This window comes from Mytilus edulis, chromosome 5 (genome assembly GCF_963676685.1).
Source record: "Mytilus edulis chromosome 5, xbMytEdul2.2, whole genome shotgun sequence".
Lineage (NCBI taxonomy): Eukaryota > Metazoa > Mollusca > Bivalvia > Mytilida > Mytilidae > Mytilus > Mytilus edulis.
In genome coordinates, this window is record NC_092348.1 from 1871711 (window position 1) to 1896186 (window position 24476).

At 32.2% G+C, this 24476-nt stretch overlaps 1 protein-coding gene across 1 annotated transcript; it reads left to right on the top strand.

Annotated features, from left to right (window-relative positions):
* Positions 1-557: 557 nt before the first annotated feature.
* LOC139522747 (uncharacterized) lies at positions 558-23087 on the top strand. The gene is made up of 11 exons (XM_071316252.1): positions 558-709; positions 7134-7321; positions 9540-9763; positions 10368-10482; positions 11502-11785; positions 13080-13194; positions 13856-14145; positions 18326-18440; positions 19482-19741; positions 20097-20234; positions 22335-23087. The coding sequence occupies exons 2-11, from the start codon at positions 7134-7136 to the stop codon at positions 22496-22498; spliced, it is 1893 nt and encodes a 630-aa protein (XP_071172353.1). The 5' UTR covers positions 558-709; the 3' UTR covers positions 22499-23087.
* The last annotated feature ends 1389 nt before the right edge of the window (positions 23088-24476 follow it).

Sequence of the window (24476 nt, forward strand, 5' to 3'; positions counted from 1 at the left end):
GATGATGACTGATGTACCCATATTTTGACTATTTTATTAATTGTGACTGTTTACTTAACGCATCATGTAAATATAACGGAATTTGATGAGACTGTTATTAAAGTGAGAGGGTTAGCGTTATAGAACCAGGTTTAATCCACCATTTTCTACATTTGAAAATGCCTGTACCAAGTCAGGAATATGACAGTTCTTGTCCATTCGTTTTTGATGCGTTTTGTTATTTGATTTTGCCATGTGATTATGGACTTTCCTAATTGATTTTCCTCTGAGTTCAGTATTTTTGTGATTTTACTTTTTCCAGTTTCCTATGTGGAAACTTTCATTATCCAGTTTCTTATCTCGCTAAATGAACTGTTGAACTTGTGTAGGTGGACACTATAATTATTTCAGGCCAGGATTAGGGAAATATAAACAACGGATTGAAAATTTCAAATGCTTTGTGAAAGTAAGTTACTGTATGTTGGTAGTTGATTAAACATTATATCTATTTTCGGAAATCTTATTTCGGTGATATCTTTAAATGACCTCATTTATATGGTTCTCTTCCTGGATGATAAGCAAGTACAAAAGGAATTAGACCTCACGAACTCTTTATATACTTCTTCTGTTGAATAACTAGTTTCATTATTGGCTTAATATTTCGAAGGATTCTTTTTATTACTTAATATATTATAAGTAACTACAGGGAACAGTCTATCGAAAACAGAAGGTAAGTTTTGTATCATTATCATTCTTGAATCTAAAATTATGGAACGTCACAACTGTCTTATGTGAGACTCTGATGTTAATTTATGCTGTTCTAATATTACTTAATGATATGTTGTCATTACTTAATATGGTTTTGACATTACGTAATGATGTTTTAATATAACTCAATATGGAATATTCATTGCTTGATGATATTCCGATATAACACGATATGGTTTCGTATTGACTTGATATAGTTTTGTCATTACTCAATATGGGTTTGTCATTACTTTCAGTGGTTTCACCATTATTTAATATGGTTTTGTTATTAGTCAATGTGGTATTACATTACATGATGTGTATGTGACTTAACGTTATGTAGTTGTTTCATAACATGATGTGGGTTTGTTATTTCTAAATGATGATTTATCTATTCTTTATATGATTTTAAAATAACGTAATGATGTTTCAAAATTAGACTATGTTACACTATTTGATATGTTTGTTTCATTAATTGATGTGATCTTGTCATTCTTTGTTAGGGTCTTGTCATTCTTTGATGTGGTTATCCCATTACTTGATGAGGTAAAACCACGTGACCAATTCAGAAAAACCTGTCCTATTTTAAGATAGATTTTCATGTTCTATGTGGCATGAATGCGTGTGGACATCCATTAAATTAGTGTTAAATTAAAGTTTGGGTTACTGTTTGAGTTAAACTTTGCGTTAATTTTCGAATTCAAGTCATACTTAGAATTAAAGTTCTAGTTAGCATTGAGTTTCGAGTTGGACTTTGAGTTTGAGTCACATTTAAAGGCAGAGTTATAGTTACAACTTGAGTCACCTCATAATAAAGAGTTTGAGTAAGATTGAGTAAGACTCAAATGTGAGTCTCATTTAGATTAGATTAAGATATCGAGTTGAAATTGAAGAAATTTTATGTGTCTTTTGAGTTCGTTATTAAATGTTCTATCGCGGAACAAGGGCTTTTGCTCGGGCCTCCGAAAAGAGGGCTTTGGGATATGCGTACTAAATAGACAATGTTGCAGTATGCAAAACGCAACATAGGATTTGAAATAAAGTAAGAGGTGGTGTGATGGCAAATGAAACAACTATCCACCAGAGTTAAATGCAGTGGATGTAAGAATTCATATATAGGCAATCGTACAGCCTTCAACACTCCGTGTAGTCAGCTACAAAAGGCCACCATGCACTATGTGAAAAAAAAAATCAAACGAAAAAACTAACGGTATATTTTACCAAAAACAACCAAATATGTCATAAAGGTATATATCCAACGACAGCAATTGAATTTCATGCTCCTGACTTGGGGCAGGTACACAAACAAAGTGCCTGTTTCGGAGTTCAACATGTATGTGAACGAACATCGGACTGTAACAGTATTGTAACAGCACAACACGAGAAAAAAATGTAAACTAGATAAAGTGATGCCCCCGCACTCCACTCATTTAAATTAGATTAATTAAGATATCGAGTTGAAATTGAAGAAATTTTATGTGTCTTTTGAGTTCGTTATTAAATGTTCTATCGCGGAACAAGGGCTTTTGCTCGGGCCTCCGAAAAGAGGGCTTTGGGATATGCGTACTAAATAAACAATGTTGCAGTATGGAAAACGCAACATAGGATTTGAAATAAAGTTAGAGGTGGTGTGATGGCAAATGAAACAACTATCCACCAGAGTTAAATGCAGTGGATGTAAGAATTCATATATAGGCAATCGTACAGCCTTCAACACTCCGTGTAGTCAGCTACAAAAGGCCACCATGCACTATGTGAAAAAAAAATCAAACGAAAAAACTAACGGTATATTTTACCAAAAAACAACCAAATATGTCATAAAGGTATATATCCAACGACAGCAATTGAACTTCATGCTCCTGACTTGGGGCAGGTACACAAACAAAGTGCCTGTTTCGGAGTTCAACATGTATGTGAACGAACATCGGACTGTAACAGTATTGTAACAGCACAACACGAGAAAAAAATGTAAACTAGATAAAGTGATGCCCCCGCACTCCACTCATTTAAATCCCAAAAGGACAAAGTTCAATTTTTATCCAAAAAAAGAAAAAAAAAGAAAAAAAATCCTGACCACATGCACACCTTCAATACATATACAAACAGCTAGCAGAGTGATAAATTCCTAGCTTTCAAACTGTAGGAGCAGTTATCTGGAAACGCCTTACTTATGAAAGAATTTTTTTTTAAAAATGACGAAGTTCAACTTTCTCCTAAAAGGGCACATATTAATAACAATTTAACCCTGACCACATACAGCACACCTTCAATATATGTACAAACAGAAAATAAAGAGAAAAATTCCTAGGATTCAAACTGGAAATATGCGGAAGAACTATATACCCATAATGGGACGGAAATACGGACGGACGGACAGAGGTTAAACACTATGCCCCTTACTTTCAGTTGCGGTGTCTTGAACACAGTTTCAATTGGCTGACTCCATAGATTTGCATTACTAGATATATTAAATTCATCTGGGCGATACTGGCTTACCCATACAGGTATGGAGGTTCTGTTCAACGTGTGGCACCCGTCGTGTTATTCGCGAAATTACAAACCGAGTGATATGGTTCACATTCGAGCAAAAGGATGAAGGTATTATGGTTAAGACAACTGGAACATGTCCGTCGTCCCACATGTGAAACAGATATTCCAAAGCGTTAATTTTTCAATAAGGGCGGGGTAGATCAGTGAATTCAATTGATTAAAAGTAAAAGATAAATATGTATGTTCAAATGATCACTAACGCTAAAATAAATTCGGAAAATTATTATTTTATAGTATTGATGCTTTGTCGCTTAGTCCAGACCGCTCCCCCAATTTCCCTGTAACTGCAGTGTTTGTTTATTTGAAGTGTCTCAATTGTTCACAAAAAAGTATTAGTCTTTTGATTGTGTCGAGCCTGCGACATCAATGTATCGGCAGTGAGACACAACAACGTCGTCGAAAGTGGCGTCATTTCGGGACCTTTTATAGCTAACTGTCGGGTATGGGTTTTGCTCATTGTTGAAAACCATGAAGTTTTGTTTTAGTTAAATTAAACAGAATTAAATTGTTTTGACATGATAAATTTATTACCTTTATGATGTGTTTTAAAACTTGTATAGGAGTTTTTCCTCAATATCAAGAAAAAGCATCTACAGAAAAACATTATGTTTATATTTTTTTTACCGATTAATGTACAGCTAATCAACATTTCCTTTTCATACTGAAAGCAGCAATGTCAGGCGAGACACAGCATTCCGTGGACTATTTAAAAAATATTATAATTCTGCTTCTCTTTGAGGATCAAATTACAGGCCATGTGGTATGGGGATATCCCAATTTTGTCCGGAATATTGTAAATTTTTTAGGATTTAATTTTTAATAATTGTCTGCCGTTCCTCTTTTTCTACCAAATAAATCTGAACTACTTTCATCTGAACTTTAACTTTGGCGATACCCATTTAAAGCACATTTAACAAACGGCATATTGAAATCTGTTATAAAATAGTTTTTTTTCACATAGTGCATGGTTGCCTTTTGTAACTATATGGAGAGTACGGCTGCCTGTATTTGATTTCTTACACCCACATCATTTAAACTTCTATGTTGCGTTGTGTATACTGCAACATTTTTTTAAGAACGCATATATCCCGGAGCCCTCTTTACAGAAGCACGAGCAAAAGCCCTTGTTCCGCGACAGAAAATTTAATAACGAACTCAAAAAGACATATAAAATAGCGCGAAATTCAACTCGAAATCTTAATTAATCTAAATGAGACTTAATTTCGAATCTTACTCAAACTCTACCTCAAGAAGTGACACAAATTCAAAGTTTCTGCCTTTAAATGTGACTCAAACGCGAAGTCCAACCACAAACTCAATGCTCACTAGAACTTTAATTCTGAGCATGAATTTGATTCGAAAAGTAATTCAAAGCTTAACTCAAACAGTAACCCGAACTTTAATTTCAACACTCATAGTTAGATTTTTCAAGACACATACAGTACAACATGAAAATCTATATAAAAATAGAACAGGTTTTTCCGAATTGGTCACGTGGTTTTACCTCATCAAGTAATGGGATAACCACATCAAAGAATGACAGGACAACATTAAAGAATGACAAGTAATGACTATTTCATATTTAGTTATATAAAAACATCATTACGTAAGGTCAAAACCATATTAAGTAAAGACAAAACAACATAAAGTAATATCAGAGTTCCACATAAAACAGCTGTTGCGTTCTATATAAAATGTTTAAAAATGATTGTACGATAACCTAAGAATTGCTTTCAAATAATTATGTACAACTCAAGTAAAAGTTTTTTTTTTAAATAGAAACATGTACAAATAAACATATTAAACTTTGATTAATATCCGACTATTTGCGGGCTTGTCATTTGCGTTTGAATTCCTTATAATCATCAAGTTCTAGATTACACCGAACTGAAAGAAGAAGTGATAACATTCAATTAATTCAATTGTAGTTACCACGATTTCGTAATCACTAAGGTGATTCTGCCAACACCGAATTAAACTTATCGCATAATCGGTCGTTTATGTTCACACTATACAGAAACTATATAGTTGTAGATGCATGATTGTTTTATTAGTTGTAAGTGGCTTTGAAATAGCTGCCAGTTAACTGCAAGTACTCTCAGATATGTACCTAGTGTTGTTTTGTTTTGTCCATCTGGTGAGTTAACCTTTTATCAACTGATTTGTATATATTTCATGTTGTTATCGTTGAGTGCTATATTTAACATTGCCATACAATCGCGAGGTTCGGCTAGCCGCTTAACCAGGTTCAACCATACATTTTTGTTCTTTAATTGTCCTGTATCAAGTCAGGAAAATGACAGTTGTTATCTTATAGTTCGTGTCTGTGTGTTTTGCATTGTCGGTTTTGTTATTTTTACTGCACTTTAGTGTTTCTGTTGCTTCGTTGTTTTCCCTTTATTGTTGATGTGTTAACCTGATTTTAAATGTGTAACATGGATTTGTTTTCTCTCAATCGATTTGTGACTTTCGAACAGCTGCATACTACTGTAGTGTGTATTTAACAACTCATAAGCAATACAGAGTAGGTGACCGATGTTAATCCAGATCTGCATCTAATATTACAAACATTCTTTTTTTTTGGATTGTTTTATAGACTGTGTTGTTTGTTTTTCGTTTTCGATTGGTTTTGTTTCAGCCCTTCTTTGACTGAAAGTGTTTGATTACCTATAAAATAAAGAGCTGAAAAATTTAAAATGCCGTCTTCCTTTTATAAAAAAAAGTAAAAACACAAAAATACCGAACTCCGAGGAAAATTAAAAAAGGAAAATCCAAAATCAAAAGGCAAAATCAAAAGTCCAAACACATCAAACGAATGGATAACAACTGTCATATTCTTGGTACAGGCATTTTCTAATGTAGAAAATGGTGGATTGAACCTGGTTTTATAGCTAGCTAAACCTCTCACTTGTATGACAGTCGCATGAAATTCCATTGCATTGTCAACGATGTATGAACAAAACAAACATACTCAAAGAGTAAAAATGTCAAAAATAGGGGTACAGCAGTCAATATTGTTTTATCATCTTAATATCACAATAAAAACAACAAATGTAACGAAGAATCACAAAAAGGCATACATCAAATTTAACATACTCATTTTGCTTTTCTTGTACCAATTAATTTATGTATATAAAAAGTCTACCCGTAAAGGAAAGAAGGTTTTTATTGCTGGTGTAAAAATGCGCGTTTGAAATTCGCAAAGGTAGACATACAAATAATTTTGTCGTTCAAAGTATGAAGGTATACATACATGCATAGTCACATAAAGTTGATATAACAAACAACAGACTCAACAGTAAATGTAATAATAATAAATAAATAAGGTGTGGTTCAAAGTATGACGGGATACATACGTACAATATCACGTCAAATGTATAAAATAAAAAAAACAGACTCAACAGAAATTTAAAGTATTTTATTGAATGAAATAATTTAGTCATTTATAGTATGTCAAAAACCATAAGTAAGAGTAATTTAAGTAAATGAAATAATTTTGTCGTTCAAAGCATGATGTTTTTATATAACCACAGAGTCAATTCAAAAGAATGTCTCAAAATTTTACAAGTAATATTAATAAAGACTAATAAAATAATACTATAACGCGTTATTAAGATAACCAACGTCAGTACGCAAAATCTATACTTCAAGACCATCTTGTATTATTTGTGAAGTTGATACGGAATATTTATCAACAAGTTCTGGGTATCTTCCAATGAACTTTTTTAGAAAAAGGACGAGACGTTCTTTGGCATACTCCTGGTTCATCAACTTTATACCACCACAGAAATAATTTTGTATGGTTGTTACTTACTGAATTGACATAAGTTATGTGCCTTATTATATAACTATTACAGATGTATGTGTCTACATTGATGGTGAACAGCACTCTAATAGTTCTCACTGTTACGATGCTTGTGATTATACATGTGAATTTGAAGATACCTATGCCAACATCTTTAAAAGAAAATGAAAACGACACGTTTAATACTTTCAATGAGTCCGACGCATTTTTTTGGAATTACCTGTATAACTGTTCAGCAAGGTAAATTATAATGTGATTAAACAGGTAATGTTAAACTACTATAACCAACTGCTATAACTGTACAACAAGAAAAAAAGGTAAAATGATAGTATACGATGAAACGTGTGAATCTTAAAGTCACCAAACCTATCTCCATAACTGTACAACTGAATCCATCATGAGAATAACTGTGCAACAATTTAAATTTAAAGTCCTTCGTGTCAACTTCTATCTTTAACTGTGTTATAAGGTAAACTTTCATTTGATTTTACCTATGACTTTAAAATCCTCACATTAAAAGAGGGACGAAAGATACCAAAGGGACAGTCAAACTCATAAATCTAAAACAAACTGACAACGCCATGGCTAAAAATGAAAAAGAGAAACAGAAAAACAATAGTACACGTAACACAACATAGAAAACTAAAGAATAAACAACACGAACCCCATCAAAAACTAGGGGTGATCTCAGATGCTCCGGAAGGGCAAGCAGATCCTGCTCCACATGCGGCACCCGTCGTGTTGCTTATGTGATTAAAGTTCACAACGGTACCAGAAGGTACAATCAAATGTGCTGATACCTATTAATGCAAATAGTTATCAAAGGTACCAGAAGGTAAAATCAAATGTGGTAATACCTGTTAATACAAAGATATTTATAATATTTGTTCTACTTTAAAGCATGTAAAATGTCATGATATTTTACCTGTGACTTTTCCGATCACTACACCAACTTTATAACTGTTACAAGGTAAATTCGTGAGCAGCAATTATTCATATATATGATGTTCAAGCTTAAATCACATATTATCCAATTATTGAGTTTTTATGTCAGACTGTTGTATGTATGCGACTTTCATGCCTTGTAAACTTTATTCTTTTATAATTGTTTTATCAAAAACATAACAAATGGAAACATATATATTTAGTCCCACATTGAGGTATGTATTTGATAGCTTTCAAAGTTCCTAGGTTGTTGTAAGTTAATACAGAGAACACATGATACATTCAATCACCTTACTAGAAAGGTACCCTAGTATTAAACGTTCGACTTCATCTATATTGAGTCGTTGTGTTTGAACAATAACTTTATGACATCTTTATGAAGACCATGTTATGTTTATATATTGACAGATATAAAGTTCGATATCATTTATATTAAGTCGTTGACCTTGAACTTGTTGAACAATAACTTTCTGACATCTTCCGGAAGACCATGTTATGTTTTTATATTGACAGATGTAAAGCTTACTCTCTTAATAACTTTCTGGCATCTTTATGAAGACCATGTTATGTTTGTATATAGACAGATGTAAAGCTTACTCTCTTAATAACTTTCTGACATCTTTATAAAGACCATGTTATGTTTGTATATAGACAGATGTAAAGCTTACTCTCTTAATAACTTTCTGACATCTTTATAAAGACCATGTTATGTTTTTATATTGACAGATGTAAAGCTTACTCTCTTAATAACTTTCTGGCATCTTTATGAAGACCATGTTATGTTTGTATATAGACAGATGTAAAGCTTACTCTCTTAATAACTTTCTGGCATCTTTATGAAGACCATGTTATGTTTGTATATAGACAGATGTAAAGCTTACTCTCTTAATAACTTTCTGACATCTTTATGAAGACCATGTTATGTTTGTATATAGACAGATGTAAAGCTTACTCTCTTAATAACTTTCTGACATCTTTATAAAGACCATGTTATGTTTTTATATTGACAGATGTAAAGCTTACTCTCTTAATAACTTTCTGGCATCTTTATGAAGACCATGTTATGTTTGTAAATAGACAGATGTAAAGCTTACTCTCTTAATTACTTTCTGACATCTTTATGAAGACCATGTTATGTTTGTATATAGACAGATGTAAAGCTTACTCTCTTAATAACTTTCTGACATCCTTATAAAGACCATGTTATGTTTGTATATAGACAGATGTAAAGCTTACTCTCTTAATAACTTTCTGACATCTTTATGAAGACCATGTTATGTTTGTATATAGACAGATGTAAAGCTTACTCTCTTAATAACTTTCTGACATCTTTATGAAGACCATGTTATGTTTGTATATAGACAGATGTAAAGCTTACTCTCTTAATAACTTTCTGACATCTTTATAAAGACCATGTTATGTTTGTATATAGACAGATGTTAAGCTCACTCTCTTAATAACTTTCTGACATCTTTATGATTGTGAAGACCATATTTTGTTTGTTTATTGACAGATGTAAAGCTTACTCCAGTTTGCCATCAATTTGTACATTGAAACCAGACCCAACAGATTCATGTTGTCAGATTCCAGACTGTGGCACCTATATTCCAATCACTGGAAACAAATTCACAGGAACCATTCCACCAAACAAGTTTAATTTGGTTCCAATAGGAACACATACTGTTTTCTACGGATCCCGTCATAACCATAATGCTTTTCAGGATACTAGTAGTAAAGGTTATGAACTGTTATGTTTTTTTAAATATTTCTTTATATATGTAGTGGTGATCAGAAAAAATATACACCATCAAGAGAAAATTTTAGTGAATCTGCGATAAATTACAAAACAAAAACACAGTAAATAAAGCTACATGATTTCTGTTTGCACATTCATTTACTTGCTATTGTAACGACTGAAATCACGGAGTTTGTGTTTCATGGATCTGATGATCATTTATATGGAGTAAACGACTTGTAAGAGTGAAACACAATATAAAATTCAAATCTTTGACTTTATTTAAATTTAGCTATTCATATCCTTATAAAAAGCGCTGCATTACAAATTCCGTAGATTTTACAAGGAACGCATAATCATATAGACATCTTCCTATATCTATTGTTGTAAGATTTCAGAGATGTATTCAAGAAGTCAATTGTTTGGGTGTCTGTCAACCTGGTACCTGCATACATACAAAGTCAGAAGTATAAAAGTGTCTTTTTTCAAATAGCGTGTGTTTATTATAATACCTTGCAATATGTTAACTTCGATATCAAGGAGAGCACATTTTCAGAATATCACAGCTTAGAGTATTTTAAATAAGACTTGTGATTTTTCTTATAGACAGCTGCTTATTCAAGAACAATGCTTACAAACAGGGAGCCTCTTGGAATGATGGGTGTGAAGATGTGTGTACCTGTTTGATCGGACCTAAAGGACTGTACAGATGTATATCTAAGTGAGATTGTATCTGTTTATGTTTGAACTACATAAATGACCAAAAGGGGGCCTGGTCGTATTAACTCCAAAACCTTCCTAAATTCCTGTGTTATATAGTTAAATTTGACTTGAAGTTACATGTTTCTTCCTATACTTTGTCTTGTAGTTTTTAGTTTTCTATTAGTTTTTTTTCAAAATTCCTTATGTACGGCATACAAAATATGTCACATTATTTTAGTGTTAATGTCAAGTGAACCTCAAATCGAACAATGTTAAAAAAAAAGTAAAATCACAAAAATAACGAACTTAGAGGAAAATCAATTTGGAAAGTCCATAATCATATAACAAAATCAAATAACAAAACGCATCAGACACGATAGACAAGAACTGTCATATTCCTGACTTGGTACAGGCATTATTAGTTTCACTTTGTGTCTCCGGTGTCATCATTACTATAGAAGAGGGACGAAAGATACCAAAGGGCCAGTCAAACTCATAAATCTAAAAAATCTGACAACGCCATGGCTAAAAATGAAAAAGACAAACAGAAAAACAATAGTACACATGACACAACATAGAAAACTAAAGAATAAACAACACGAACCCCACCTAAAACCAAGGGTGATCTCAGGTGCTCCGGAAGGGTAAGCAGATCCTGCTCCACATGTGGCACCCGTCGTGTGGCTTATGTGATTACAAATCCAGTAAATAGTATTATTCGGTAGGTCACATTCATGACAGGGAAGGGGTTTGTAGTTACGACATAAGGAACACATCCGATATCATTAGTTAACCACCTAACGTTGATCAATAAGGAATGATGAATCTCGAATGCTTGGAACGATAACTGTCATACATGTCGAAAGTTCAATTCATCATTTCTACATTTGAAAATGCCTTTACCAAGTCAGGAATATGACAGTTGTTGTCCATTCGTTTCAAAAGTGGTTAAATTTGTCTCAATGATTATGGTATGGACGTTCTTTCTTTAAATTTGCCTTTTATATTTTGTTATCCTTTTCGATAAAACTATTTTAGGTGTCCAGCCTATCCAGCATTACCATCATACTGTAAAAAGAAGATGGTACCAGGACAATGTTGTCCAGTTATAAGTTGTGATATACCAGGATTTGGTACCATGGACCCAGTTCCTCAGCTTGTGCCAACGTCATTACCAACTAAAATAGGCTCGCTACCAACACCAGCTCCAACAAGTCTTATACAAATTATTCAAATCAGTCCTAACCCCTCACAAAACACAAGTAGTGTAATCCCAGGAGGAGGATACCCAATCAAACCAAATCAAATCACTGGCATCAGTAGTAAGTTAATGTAGTATATCCGTATATAAATACAAAAATTAAGAAACCGAAGACGAATACTCTGACCATTTCTTAACCTATACTTTGTTTTCAAGAAAAAACGTGTACATCAACCAGATTTCTTATTCTATATTTTGATATTTTATGTACAGATTGCTTGTGACCATGGGCGGGCTTTTGCTTATTTTGTTCTATATTATTAAGGTCTTTCCTTTTTCAAAAGGGAAAGAACTTACTGTATTTCTTCTGTTTTATTATTATTATTATAATAATTATTATTCTTTTTCCACCAAACTTTGACGAAGTTAGCAGCCTTAACCGTAAGACGTGTCGCTTTCATGTTCACACTTTGTATCGGTGTCATGAATACCTATCCGGAACTCGCCCTGTGAGTCGAAATATTTTGTCGGTTCGCAGTAATCCCTAAGAAACCCAAAAACCTTGTTATCGTACCAACACTGTAACCGTAATAGGTAGTAAAAAAACGAAGGGTGAAATTTGTTCAGGACCAGACCCTGGTTCTTCATTACATTTGGATCGAAAAGATTCAACGACTCATTGGTAGGGCTATGCCTCTATTGAAATTAACCGGTGTCGGTTGGCCACCAAAACTCAGAAACCGTGAGTTGTAGACACCTAGGATCTTCACCATTCATTATCATTTCATGCGACCTCAAGGTCAAATGTGTATGTTGACCTTGATCTTTGACCTAACACCTTGTTAGCGAACTCTTGTTTTAGGTTTCTGAAAAGGCAAACTCAGCTTTTGCTATATGACCAAAGGTCCTAGACCCAAGGTGTCTTCAGCAATGACATTTGGGACTAATGACCTTGACAAAGGTCAAAAGGTCAAAGGTCAAGGTCATGTCCCATATAGCGAATTATGTGTTTTTGACCTTATTTAAAGGATTTTCAGTATGTTTTAAAGCTTTTTAAGTTTGACCTTGAACTTTTCAATACATTCTACGTCTATTTGAACATGTAGTTTACATTACAAAAGGAAAGACCTGTCAATTGTTCAAGAACAAAAGACATTTTACGTATTTACACATCTGTTTTAAACAGATAAATGACAACTTTAGGTAATGTACCTTAGTATTCTATTTATAAATCAGTGTGTTTGTAATGACAGACTATACAACAAGGGAACACTAGAGTTTACTTGTTAAGGTATTATATTTACAGGTCAGTTTATATATAAGAACAATATATACAACTAGCAAGAGTCCTGGGATATTGACTCTGACTTTTCATGAACCTCTGTAAATTTTTCATTGTTTTATTATATTAACAGATCAGTGTGTATATAAGAACAAGGTATACAACAAGGGAGAATCCTGGGATATTGACTGTGATTTTACTTGTACCTGCGTAGATGGATCCACTGGATATTATGAATGTAAACCACAGTAAGTGTTTCAATGACAGTTTCAAGGGATTGTTCAAACACTAAAGAAACTCTTAACATTTTGATCATTACAAAATCCTTTAAATGTATAGGGAAAATACTCTTTCATACCTTAATTTCAAATTTCAGAATCAAACTTATCAAAACTTGTTGGTCTTGACTGACAAAATTGTAAGGTCTGCAGTGTGTTATATTCCGATTGTTCGATTGTTTCTTCAAAACAGAAAAATATCGTTTTGAATCATTGTTACTTCATTGTTTAGCATATAAATATGCAAGGCAATGGTTTAGAGCAAGTTATTTTTTTTTAATTTTAGTTTCTTTGGTATAATTCGGAGTAAGGTATGTCGTCCATTATCCCTGAACTAGTATGCAAATAAAAGCAACAGTAGTATACTGCTGTTCAAAACTCGTAAATCTATGGACAAAAAAAACTAAATCGGGGTAACAAACTAAAACCGAGAGAAACGCATTATATAAGAGGAGAACAAAGACTTAACATTATCCTGTTTATATGCAACAAACCGTCATACATCAAATGAATATCAGAGGGCAGTGGTTATAATCTTGTGACTATATTTGTTTTTTACCGTGGTTTGACTACAAAGATTGGAAAAAAATTTATCAATGTTTTTCAACACATTTCTGTTTTATTTCATCAGGTGTCCAACATACAATAACTTACCAAGAGAGTGTTTCACAACAACTGTACCAGGCAAATGTTGTAAAACAGTTCAATGTACCACCAAAGTTGGATCAATAGTGAAGCCTAATGCTCAATTTCCAGTTGTTGGTTCATATACTGGTGGATTCTCAGGATTTAGACCTGGAGTATCCTATAAACCAGGAGTCAACACCACCAGTGTTGGAGTATCCTATAAACCAGGAGTCAACACCACCAGTGTTGGAGTATCCTATAAACCAGGAGTCAACACCGCCAGTGTTGATGGATGTAAGACTTTCTTTATACAGATCGTTGGAGATAAAGTCAGATTTAATTATAGTTTATTGAACTTGTTTCTTTTGTTGGTTTTTTCCAGCATTTAAGGTGGTACTTAGTAGCAATAACCAACTTCACCTGCATATGGGATTTTACAAGAGTTTGCAGCTCCTACTGAGACTTTGTAAAATGTCACCAGTGTCTGAGCAAAAAGGTGATGAACCAGGGGTATGTCAAATAACGTCTCGTCCTTTGTATGAAAAAGTTCATCGGAAGGTATCAATATCTTGTTGATAAAAATTCAGTTTCATCTTCACAAATAATACATGATGGTCTTAAGCTTGATATATAGATTCTGCGTCTTGACGTTGTTTTTCATCTTAACAACGTGTTATATTGTTCTTCGTTATATTCAGGGTTTCCCCTGGGTCAATTATTTTTTCGCCACCATTTTAGCCAAAACAATATATTTTTCGCCACTTTTATTTTTTCGCCAAGTAACATGAATATATTTTTCGTTTTAAAATTTACCTTTTTTTCTACCCCCTCTCCCTTAAATAAGATGATTTTGCCCAATTGTGTCTATGATTATTCTCTCAAACTTATTTTAGAGTCTACATTTTAATGAATAAACACTAATCATTTACTTTGAAACAACATATTTTTTTTAACTTTAAATATTCATTGTATTTTAAACAACTTTTGTAAATGAGGAGGCCACTATACTTTTAATAATAAAGAATATATAAGTCCTGGAATATAACAAAATAAATGGACATGTTTTGATCATATAATATCAGTATAGTTCGTTGGGAAAGTTTCTTTTGAAAGAAAAATACTGATGTGCCCTTTTGAACTAAGAAGTTGTTTTTACAACAAAACAAAAGCTTTTATCGCACGAAATTGATCCCTCATTTCATTTGTATCATAACATTGAAGGGTTACTCTCATTCAAGGGGTTGTTCCCAACCTTTTGGATAGATTTCTTCATAACGACAGTTTTCTTTTCTTGACCATCGTAAATGAAAAAGTTGAGACGAAAAACTATGCTTGAATCACGTGTGTCACTCAAACGACTTTAAAGTAGTCTCCCAAATCGATTACCTATATTAAAGTCAAAGGATAATAAGTTTTCAATCGGAGATTTTTCTTGCTTTTGAACATTTTTCGTTAAAACAACAGCTTTATTTTCTAAACTATCTCTAAAAAGAGAGGAGACGTCAAAAGTTTGCTTCAAACACGTGCGTCGCAAAGTGGTAAATAAATTCTGTAGTGTGACATTTAGTGGAAGCCATTTAACCATATCATTTTGTCAAACAATTCAATCAACACCTTTATTAATTAGTCCTTTGTTGTCCATAGCTATACAATGCAATCAGCTGATTATTGATTTTCTGTCGTAATCTTAAAGAGGTCAAGGTGAATTCCGAGTATTGTCTAATCGGGTATTACTATAACAAATCGGGTAAAGTCAGAAAAACTCGGGAAAAAAGTAAATAAACAAGATGGAGAAAAATAAATCGTTACATATATATTTCTTTTGCCAAATTCTTTCGCAAATGCCGAATTTTTATCGCCACAATTATTATTTTTCGGCAAATTGCGAAAATGGCGACCGCCAGAGGAAACCCTGGTTATATTCCTAATACCACTTTTACTGTTTGGTTTGTTTTCTGTTTTATCCATTTGACGTGGCTCGGTACTGATACATCCCGTCAACGTGTTTGTAGTATTTTTTTCAATTTGCTGGTGTATTTTGTATACGCGACATTTTTTTTTTTGTTCTTATAACGTGAATCTGTACTTTAAAAGATCCCGTCATTATGTTATAGTTCTATTATATGTCGTTATTTTACTGTTCTATTATAAATTTGAAAATTCTAAAGACAAACGACAAAATTCTTTTACTCTCGTAATGGTATTAATCATATGTGTATTCGTAAAAGTTCTAAAGAACTTTTGGACAATTCTAAATCTCGGTCTATTTCTGAAATTGTTTTTAACATAACTTTTGATTTTTTAACCCTGTATACCACAATTTCCAAATGTGAAATTATAATATTTTTTTTTATTACACATTGAGCGACAAAATTTCTTCCTATGTGACGTTTACGTTTTCTGACATCAGACACGCAAAGCAATGCATTTGTTTTTTTTTTAATTGATAGATGCTTTAGGGATTTTTTTGTAAATGATTGTTTTGAGATTGTAACGCAGTAATGACTGCTGTACCGATATTATTATGTCTATTTTGTTTACGCATCGTTGTAAATATAACGGAATTGAATGCAACTGTCATACAAGTGAGAGATTTAACCCTATTAAAACAGGTTCTATATATATTATTTGATACTTTTGAAAACGCCGGAACAAAGTCAGGAATAAAACAGTTGTTTTTCATTCGTTTGATGTGTTTTGTCATTTGATTTTGTCATTTTATAATGGACTTTACGATTGAATTTTCCTCGGAATTAATTGTTTTGTGATTTTACTTTTTACAAAACACAACAGAGAGGTAGTTCTGTAATAAAAAGCTGAAAATGTTATTCATGTTGTATTGTAAAGGGGATGTTTATCCAATGATATTTTTCCGATTAAATGTGTCTTTCAATTCTTTTGACTTTTTCTAATATTTATTCAAAGGGTCAAAAATGAATTGAATCACACATTTTTTTTAAATTAAAGGCAATATAATTTTAATGAAGATGTTTGGAACTACCTTAAATAAAGGCAACATTAGTATACTGCTGTTTAATAGTCATGAATTGACAAACAGAAAACGAATCCAGATCACAAACATAAACCGAGTTAACAACACCAACTATAACAGAAAAAACAAAAGACCAACAGAAACACTGAAAAGAGGGAATGAATTAAATCGCCGAAACCAGCTTTATTTCATGAACTAACTATATCCCAGACATATTTATTGGTCTTCTTAAATTTGATAAGCTCATTTGAGATATAAACGTACAAATGCATAGCCCAATTGCTTTCTCTGTTAAATTCTGCAATTTCAAGCATTAATTGATACTTTGTCTTAAGTTGAAATAAGGTTGCATTCATTTCATGTAAAAAATAAACCTAATTCTAATTTGTACTGAAAAAATCAACATACCTTTGATTGCATTGAAAAAAGCGCACTGGTTCCAGGAAGATTCATAGAACTAGACACGGTACTTATAATCTATACAACAGGGCAAATATTCAATAGATGTTTGCGCTACTAAATTCTTATCTGGGGAACATGATCTGCTTACCTTACCGGAGCACTTGAGATAACTCCCATGACTTTGTCAGTTTACTGTTTTTGTATCTATGAGTATGACTGTCCCTCTTGTATCTTTGTTTTAATTGAGGTGACTATCGACACCAATTATTATAATTGAATTATTTCTGTTTGTATTAACAGTGGGTTGTATCTACAAAGGACAAATATACAAAGCTGTTTAATTAATTCTACATTATGATATTTTGTATTTAAAGTAGGTTTTATCTACAAAGGACAATCATACATTATACTATTTTGTCTTTTGTTTACAGTAGGATGTATCTACAAAGGACAATTATACATTATAATATTTTTTCTTGTGTTTACAGTAAGTTGTATATACAAAGGACAATTCTACAAAGCTTTTTACTAAATTCTACATAATAATATTTTTTCTTGTGTTTACAGTGGGGTGTATCTACAAAGGACAATTATACATTATAAAAGTTTGTGTTGTGTTTACAGTGGGATGTATCTACAAAGGACAATTTTACATTATAATATGTTTTCTCGTGTTTACAGTAAGTTGTATATACAAAGGACAATTCTACAAAGCTGTTTACTAAATTCTACATAATAATATTTTTGTCTTGTGTTTACAGTGGGTTGTATATACAAAGGACAATTCTACAAAGCTGTTTACTAAATTCTACATAATAATATTTTTGTCTTGTGTTTACAGTGGGTTGTATCTACAAAGGACAATTATACAAAGCTGTTTACTAAATTCTACATTATAATATGTTGTCTTGTGTTTACAGTGGGTTGTATCTACAAAGGACAATTATACAAAGCTGTTTACTAAATTCTACATTATAATATGTTTGTCTTGTGTTTACAGTAAGTTGTATCTACAAAGGACAATTCTATAAAGGTGTTTACTAAATTCTACATTATAATATTTTTGTCTTGTGTTTACAGTGGGTTGTATCTACAAAGGACAATTCTACAAAGCTGGTGATGAATGGGACGATGGTTGTGATTTCCATTGTAAATGTGTGGATAGTAAAACAGGAAGATATCAGTGTTTTGCACAGTTAGTTTTTCATTTTATTTTAAACCTTTGATTATAATTTAGCCAATTAAAATGGAGGTGTTTAATTAATTTTCTAGGAATTTAAATAAAAAGTAAATTATTCAGTTTTTGTTAATAAAATTGAGGGTGTTACCAAGGGAACTGGTTGAAATGTGGACAATAAATTTAATGTCATATTTAGGGAAACAACTAAGGGTAAATATCTGTCCCTATCCCTGTTTGAGTTGAATTGTAAAAGAGGGAGGAAAGGTACCAGAGGTACAGTCAAACTCATAAATCGAAAATGCACTGACAACGCCATGGCAAAAAATGAAAAGGACTAATAGACAAACAATAGTACACATGACACAACATAGAAAACTAAAGAATAAACAACACGAACCCCACCACAAACTAGGGGTGATCTCCGGTGTTCCATACCGGCTTGATAGCTATATTTGTAGGCCTTGTCACAACAATAACATAATTTAGATCCTATTCATACCCATCAAATAATTGAAACTTTCTTCTCAATATTTATTTAAGTTTTAAAATGATTTATATACCATACTTGTCAAGAAAACTATTTTATAGAAAGTTGCGCGGGGTCTGTTTTGTATGCCCCACCTACCGTCAATCCGTCCGTTTGTTCGTCCCACTTCTTGTTAGAGTTTCTGGTCAAGGTAGTTTTTTATGAAGTTGAAGTCCAATCAACTTTAAACTTAGTACACATGTTCCCTATGATATGATCTTTCTAATTTTAATGCCAAATTAAAGTATTGACCCTAATTTCACGGTCCACTGAAAATGTCCAATGATAGTACGAGTGGGGCATCTGTGTACTATGGACACATTCTTGTTTTTAAATAGATATAGTTAACGAATGAACAAAGGAAGATAACTCCACGTCAATAATTTTTACCCAATTGTGTTGCACTGCAATATACATTGAAGTTCTTACACGCAATGCTTTTCCAGTGATATGCAAAATTTCCTGTCCTTCTTTCCAGTTGGTTTTAATGTCTTGACTTGCTTTGACACTCTCATGTCTTATTAATTCAGATGTCCAGAGTTCACCAGACTTCCTGCTCTCTGTGAACTTATACCTGTACCTGGTCAGTGTTGTAAGAGACTGCAATGTAGAACTCCAACAACAGTAGCCCCCGGTGTTGTAACTCCTACTCCCTTCATACCAACACCAGATCCCCACCCTGGATGTACTGATGCCATAGAAAACTGTGCTGATTATGGCCAGTCTGTATGTCAGCCACCTTATGATGCCTGGGGAAGGAGAAATTGTCAACATAATTGTGGAATGTGTGGTATGTATTCACTATACATAGCTAGTTATACTATGTTTATGTCTCACCTTAAGGCTTTATGTTTTCAGGTTTGTGCATCATTGATATACTGACATTAAATTAGACAAATAATACCTTAAGCTACATTTGTCCCTCGGTTAGCTAAATAAAATGTACAATTTCAATTTGTCGGTTGCCCCTCTTTTAGTTTATGTTGATGGTTAATACAAATCTTGTGAAAAATTAATCTACACTCCGATACAAAATTTAAAAAAAGATTTTGCCTAACCTACCTCATTTGAAATCATATTTTTCAATACAGTCCAATCAGCTGTGACGACATTTAAGTATTAATAATTGTCATTGTATTTTACAGCTCAGCCTGGTATGAACACACCTACCCCTTCATGTCAAGATAAACTTCCAAAATGTGATTTATATGGTAAAAAGGTTTGTGTCAACGAGTATGTACCATGGGCTAAAGAAAACTGTCAACATTATTGTGGGATGTGTGGTAAGTTTATGAGGTTGTCAGTTTATTTTCAATCTCTGAGTTTGACTGTCCCTCTGGTATCTTTCGTCCTTGTTTTATTTAATAATTAGGAGGTTGTTTTTGCTTTGGTCGCTGTAGTAAAGGAAACACACACATACATTCATTAATTGCCCTGCTTATTCCAAGTTTGTCAAAGTTTGAAAATGTTATTCATTATTCATTGTACTGCTAAAAGTGTTTTATATTGTTCAATAGATTGCAAGAATGAAAATCTCTGTTTTTATAATATTAAGACAGACGTTCCACATTTATTGAAAACACGGCAATCAGATGTTAGTTAGTGACGAGCTATGATACTATATATTAAAACACAGTTTTGTTATAAATTAATGAGATCATAAAACATAAGAGAAAGGACTAAACACTGTAAAAAAAACAACAGCATGTTCTGACAAGATTTATTAGCAATGACATGGATGTACTTGTGAAAAATCTACATATCTACATTTAGATAACCTATACACGTGGTCATAAAACATAACAGACCTATTTCCCCTATATAAAAATGTGGAGATGTAGTAAGATTTGCCAATGAGACAACCATCTACCAAAGTCTAAATTTAGTTGTTAAAGGCATCTTTAGCCAAGTGTAAAACCTTCAAAAATGAGAACATTCATTTGAGTAAATTGAGTAAACTAATTACCAAATTTATAAGAAAACAATTCAATTGAGAAAACCTATGACCTAAATAATAACAGAACAATTCAATTGAGAAAACTAATGTCCTAGGTAATAAGAAAATAGTTGAATCAATTTGTTATAAGATACGGTTTGAACTGAAAAAAAAGATACATCAAATTCAAACAATATATTGTGTCAAAATGTGTACCATGTTTAAATACTATTTATGTTAATATAAAGCTGGCGATTCTTAAATGGAAGCAATGTTTCCCTATAGCGTTCACAATCACTTTAATTTTTCATCTCTTTAATTCACATAGTATATTTAATCCACGTATGCTTTTCAATCTACATATGCTCTTTAATCTACAAATGTTTTTTTTTAATCTAAATATGCTCTTTAATCTAGATATACTCTGCAATATACATAATTTTGTGCTCTTTAATCTACAAATGTTCTTTAATCAACTGTTCTTCAATCTTCATAGGCTCTTTAATCTGCATATGTACTTTAATCAACTGTTCTTCAATCTACATAGGCTCTTTTATCAACATAGTATATTTAATCCACGTATGCTTTTCAATCTACAGATGCTCTTTAATCTGCAAATGTTCTTTAATCTACATATGCTCTTTAATCTACATATACTCTTTAATCTACAAATATTCCTTAATCAACTGTTCTTCAGTCTACATAGGCTCTTTTATCCAAATAGTATATTTAATCCACGTATGCTTTTCAATCTACAGATACTCTTTAATCTGCAAATGTTCTTTAATCTAAATATACTTTTTAATCTACATATGCTCTGCAATCTATATATGCTCTTTAATCTACAAATGTTCTTTAATCAACTGTTCTTCAATCAAAATAGGCTCTTTAATCTGCATTTGTACTTTAATCTAAATATGCCGATCTTTTATCTACATATGCTACTCTGCAATCTACATATGCTCTTCAATCTACAATTTTTTTTTAATCAACTGTTTTTCAATCTACATTGGCTCTTTAATCCACATAGTATATTTAATCCACGTATGCTTTTCAATCTACATAATTATGCTCTTTAATCTACAAATGTTCTTTAATCTTAATATACTCTGCAATCTACATATGCTCTGCAATCTACATATGCTCTTTAATCTACAATTGTTCTTTAATCAACCCATCTTCAATCTACATAGACTCTTTAATCTACGTATGCTGCTCTTTAATCTACATATGCTGCTCTGCAATCTACATATGCTCTTTACTCTACAAATGTTCTTTAATCAACTGTTCGTCAATCTATATAGGCTCTTTAATCTATAAATGCTCTTTAATCTACAAATGTTCTTTAATCTTCATATTCTCTTTAATCTACATATGCTCTTTAATCTACACATGCTTTTTAATCTACATATGGTCTTCAATCTACATAAAGATATATATGTTTCAGCTGATCAGATGACAACTGCTACACCCTCTTGTGTCGACAAGAACCCCTCAGCATGCGCAGAAATTGGATCAAATGCTTGTACGTTTTTATTGACCTTGCCAGACAGAATTGTGCCCGACACTGTAATGTATGTCCTAAACCGTCAGTTTCGTCAGTACAAGTAACAAGTATGTTATCATCACAATGTGTAACTTATTCCCAAACCTTAGGTGTCATCAGTACAAGTAACGATTTTGGTCTAGATTTTGCTCACTAAACAAGGAATTGTAATCGTTTGAAAGCAGTGCATTTGGACGGTTAAAGTTTTCAGTTAGGGTAGCGTTGTACGAAGGTAGGGTTGCAGCAACGTGAAACTTACTGACAATTTATTGTTAAATTTAAACACCACTTTTAGCAGTCTTGGCTAATTCGACAGTCAATTTTTAACCAAGTTCACATGAGCATTATGATGTCAGATTAAGATATTTACCAAGATCATATCAAAATGAACACATAATCTTTTTTGAAATTTATAAGGTATGAAAGACAGAACTATTTACTAAATGTTTTGAATTGTCTTTTTCCACATTATCTGAGGTTTTGTTTATCATTTTGCAAAAAAAAACAACCAACCCTGTAATTTAGGTGTTAAAGCCAAGGTTGTTGCATATTATCCATCTGCCGTTTGCACCGAATTTAAAAGAAAGATCAACTGAAACAACTGTATACACACATTAGGTTATTTTTAACCATAAATTATATCTTGGTAACTTATGATGTAATACACTCAAAAACATTTTATATGACATATTCTAAGCACCATCACCAAAAAGTTATGTACTATTGATGATATTGCTTTTAAGCACCATCACCAAATGGTTATGTACTAATGATGATATGTTTTTTAAACACCATCACCAAATAGTTATGTACTATTGAGGATAATTTTTAAAGCACCATCACCAAATGGTTATGTACTATTGAAGGTATTTTTTTAAGCACCATCACCAAATGCTTATGTACTATTGATGGTATTTATTTTAAGCACCATCACCAAATGGTTATGTACTAATGATGTTATGTATTTTAAACACCATCACCAAATGGTTATGTAATATTGATGATATTTTTAAAAGCACCATCACCAAATGGTTATGTACTATTGATGATATCTATTTTAAGCACCATCACCAAATGGTTATGTACTATTGATGATATCTATTTTAAGCACCATCACCAAATGGTTATGTACTATTGATGATATTTATTTAAAGTAACATCACCAAATAGTAATGTTCTATTGATGATATCAATTTTAAGCACCATCACCAAATGTTTATGTACTATTGATGATTTTTATTTTAAGCACCATCACCAAATGGTTATGTACTATTGATGATATCTATTTAAAGTAACATCACCAAATAGTTATGTTCTATTGATGATATCAATTTTAAGCACCATCACCAAATGTTTATGTACTATTGATGATTTTTATTTTAAGCACCATCACCAAATGGTTATGTACTATTGATGATATCTATTTTAAGCACCATCACCAAATGGTTATGTACTATTGATGATATCTATTTAAAGTAACATCACCAAATAGTTATGTTCTATTGATGATATCAATTTTAAGCACCATCACCAAATGTTTATGTACTATTGATGATTTTTATTTTAAGCACCATCACCAAATGGTTATGTACTATTGATGATATCTATTTTAAGCACCATCACCAAATGGTTATGCACAACTGATGATTTTTATTTTAAGCACCATCACCAAATGGTTATGTACTACTGATGATATCTATTTTAAGCACCATCACCAAATGGTTATGTACAATTGATGATTTTTATTTTAAGCACCATCACCCGATGGTTATGTACTATTGATGATATCAATTTTAAGCACCATCACCAAATGGTAATGAACTATTGATAATTTTTATTTTAAGCACCATCACGAAATGGTTATGTACTATTCATGATATCTATTTTAAGCACCATCACCAAACGGTTATTTACTATTGATGATATTTATTTTAAGCACCATCACCAAATATTTATTTTAAGCACCATCACCAAATGGTTATATACTATTGATGATATTTATTTTAAGCACCATCACCAAACGGTTATGTACTATTGATGATA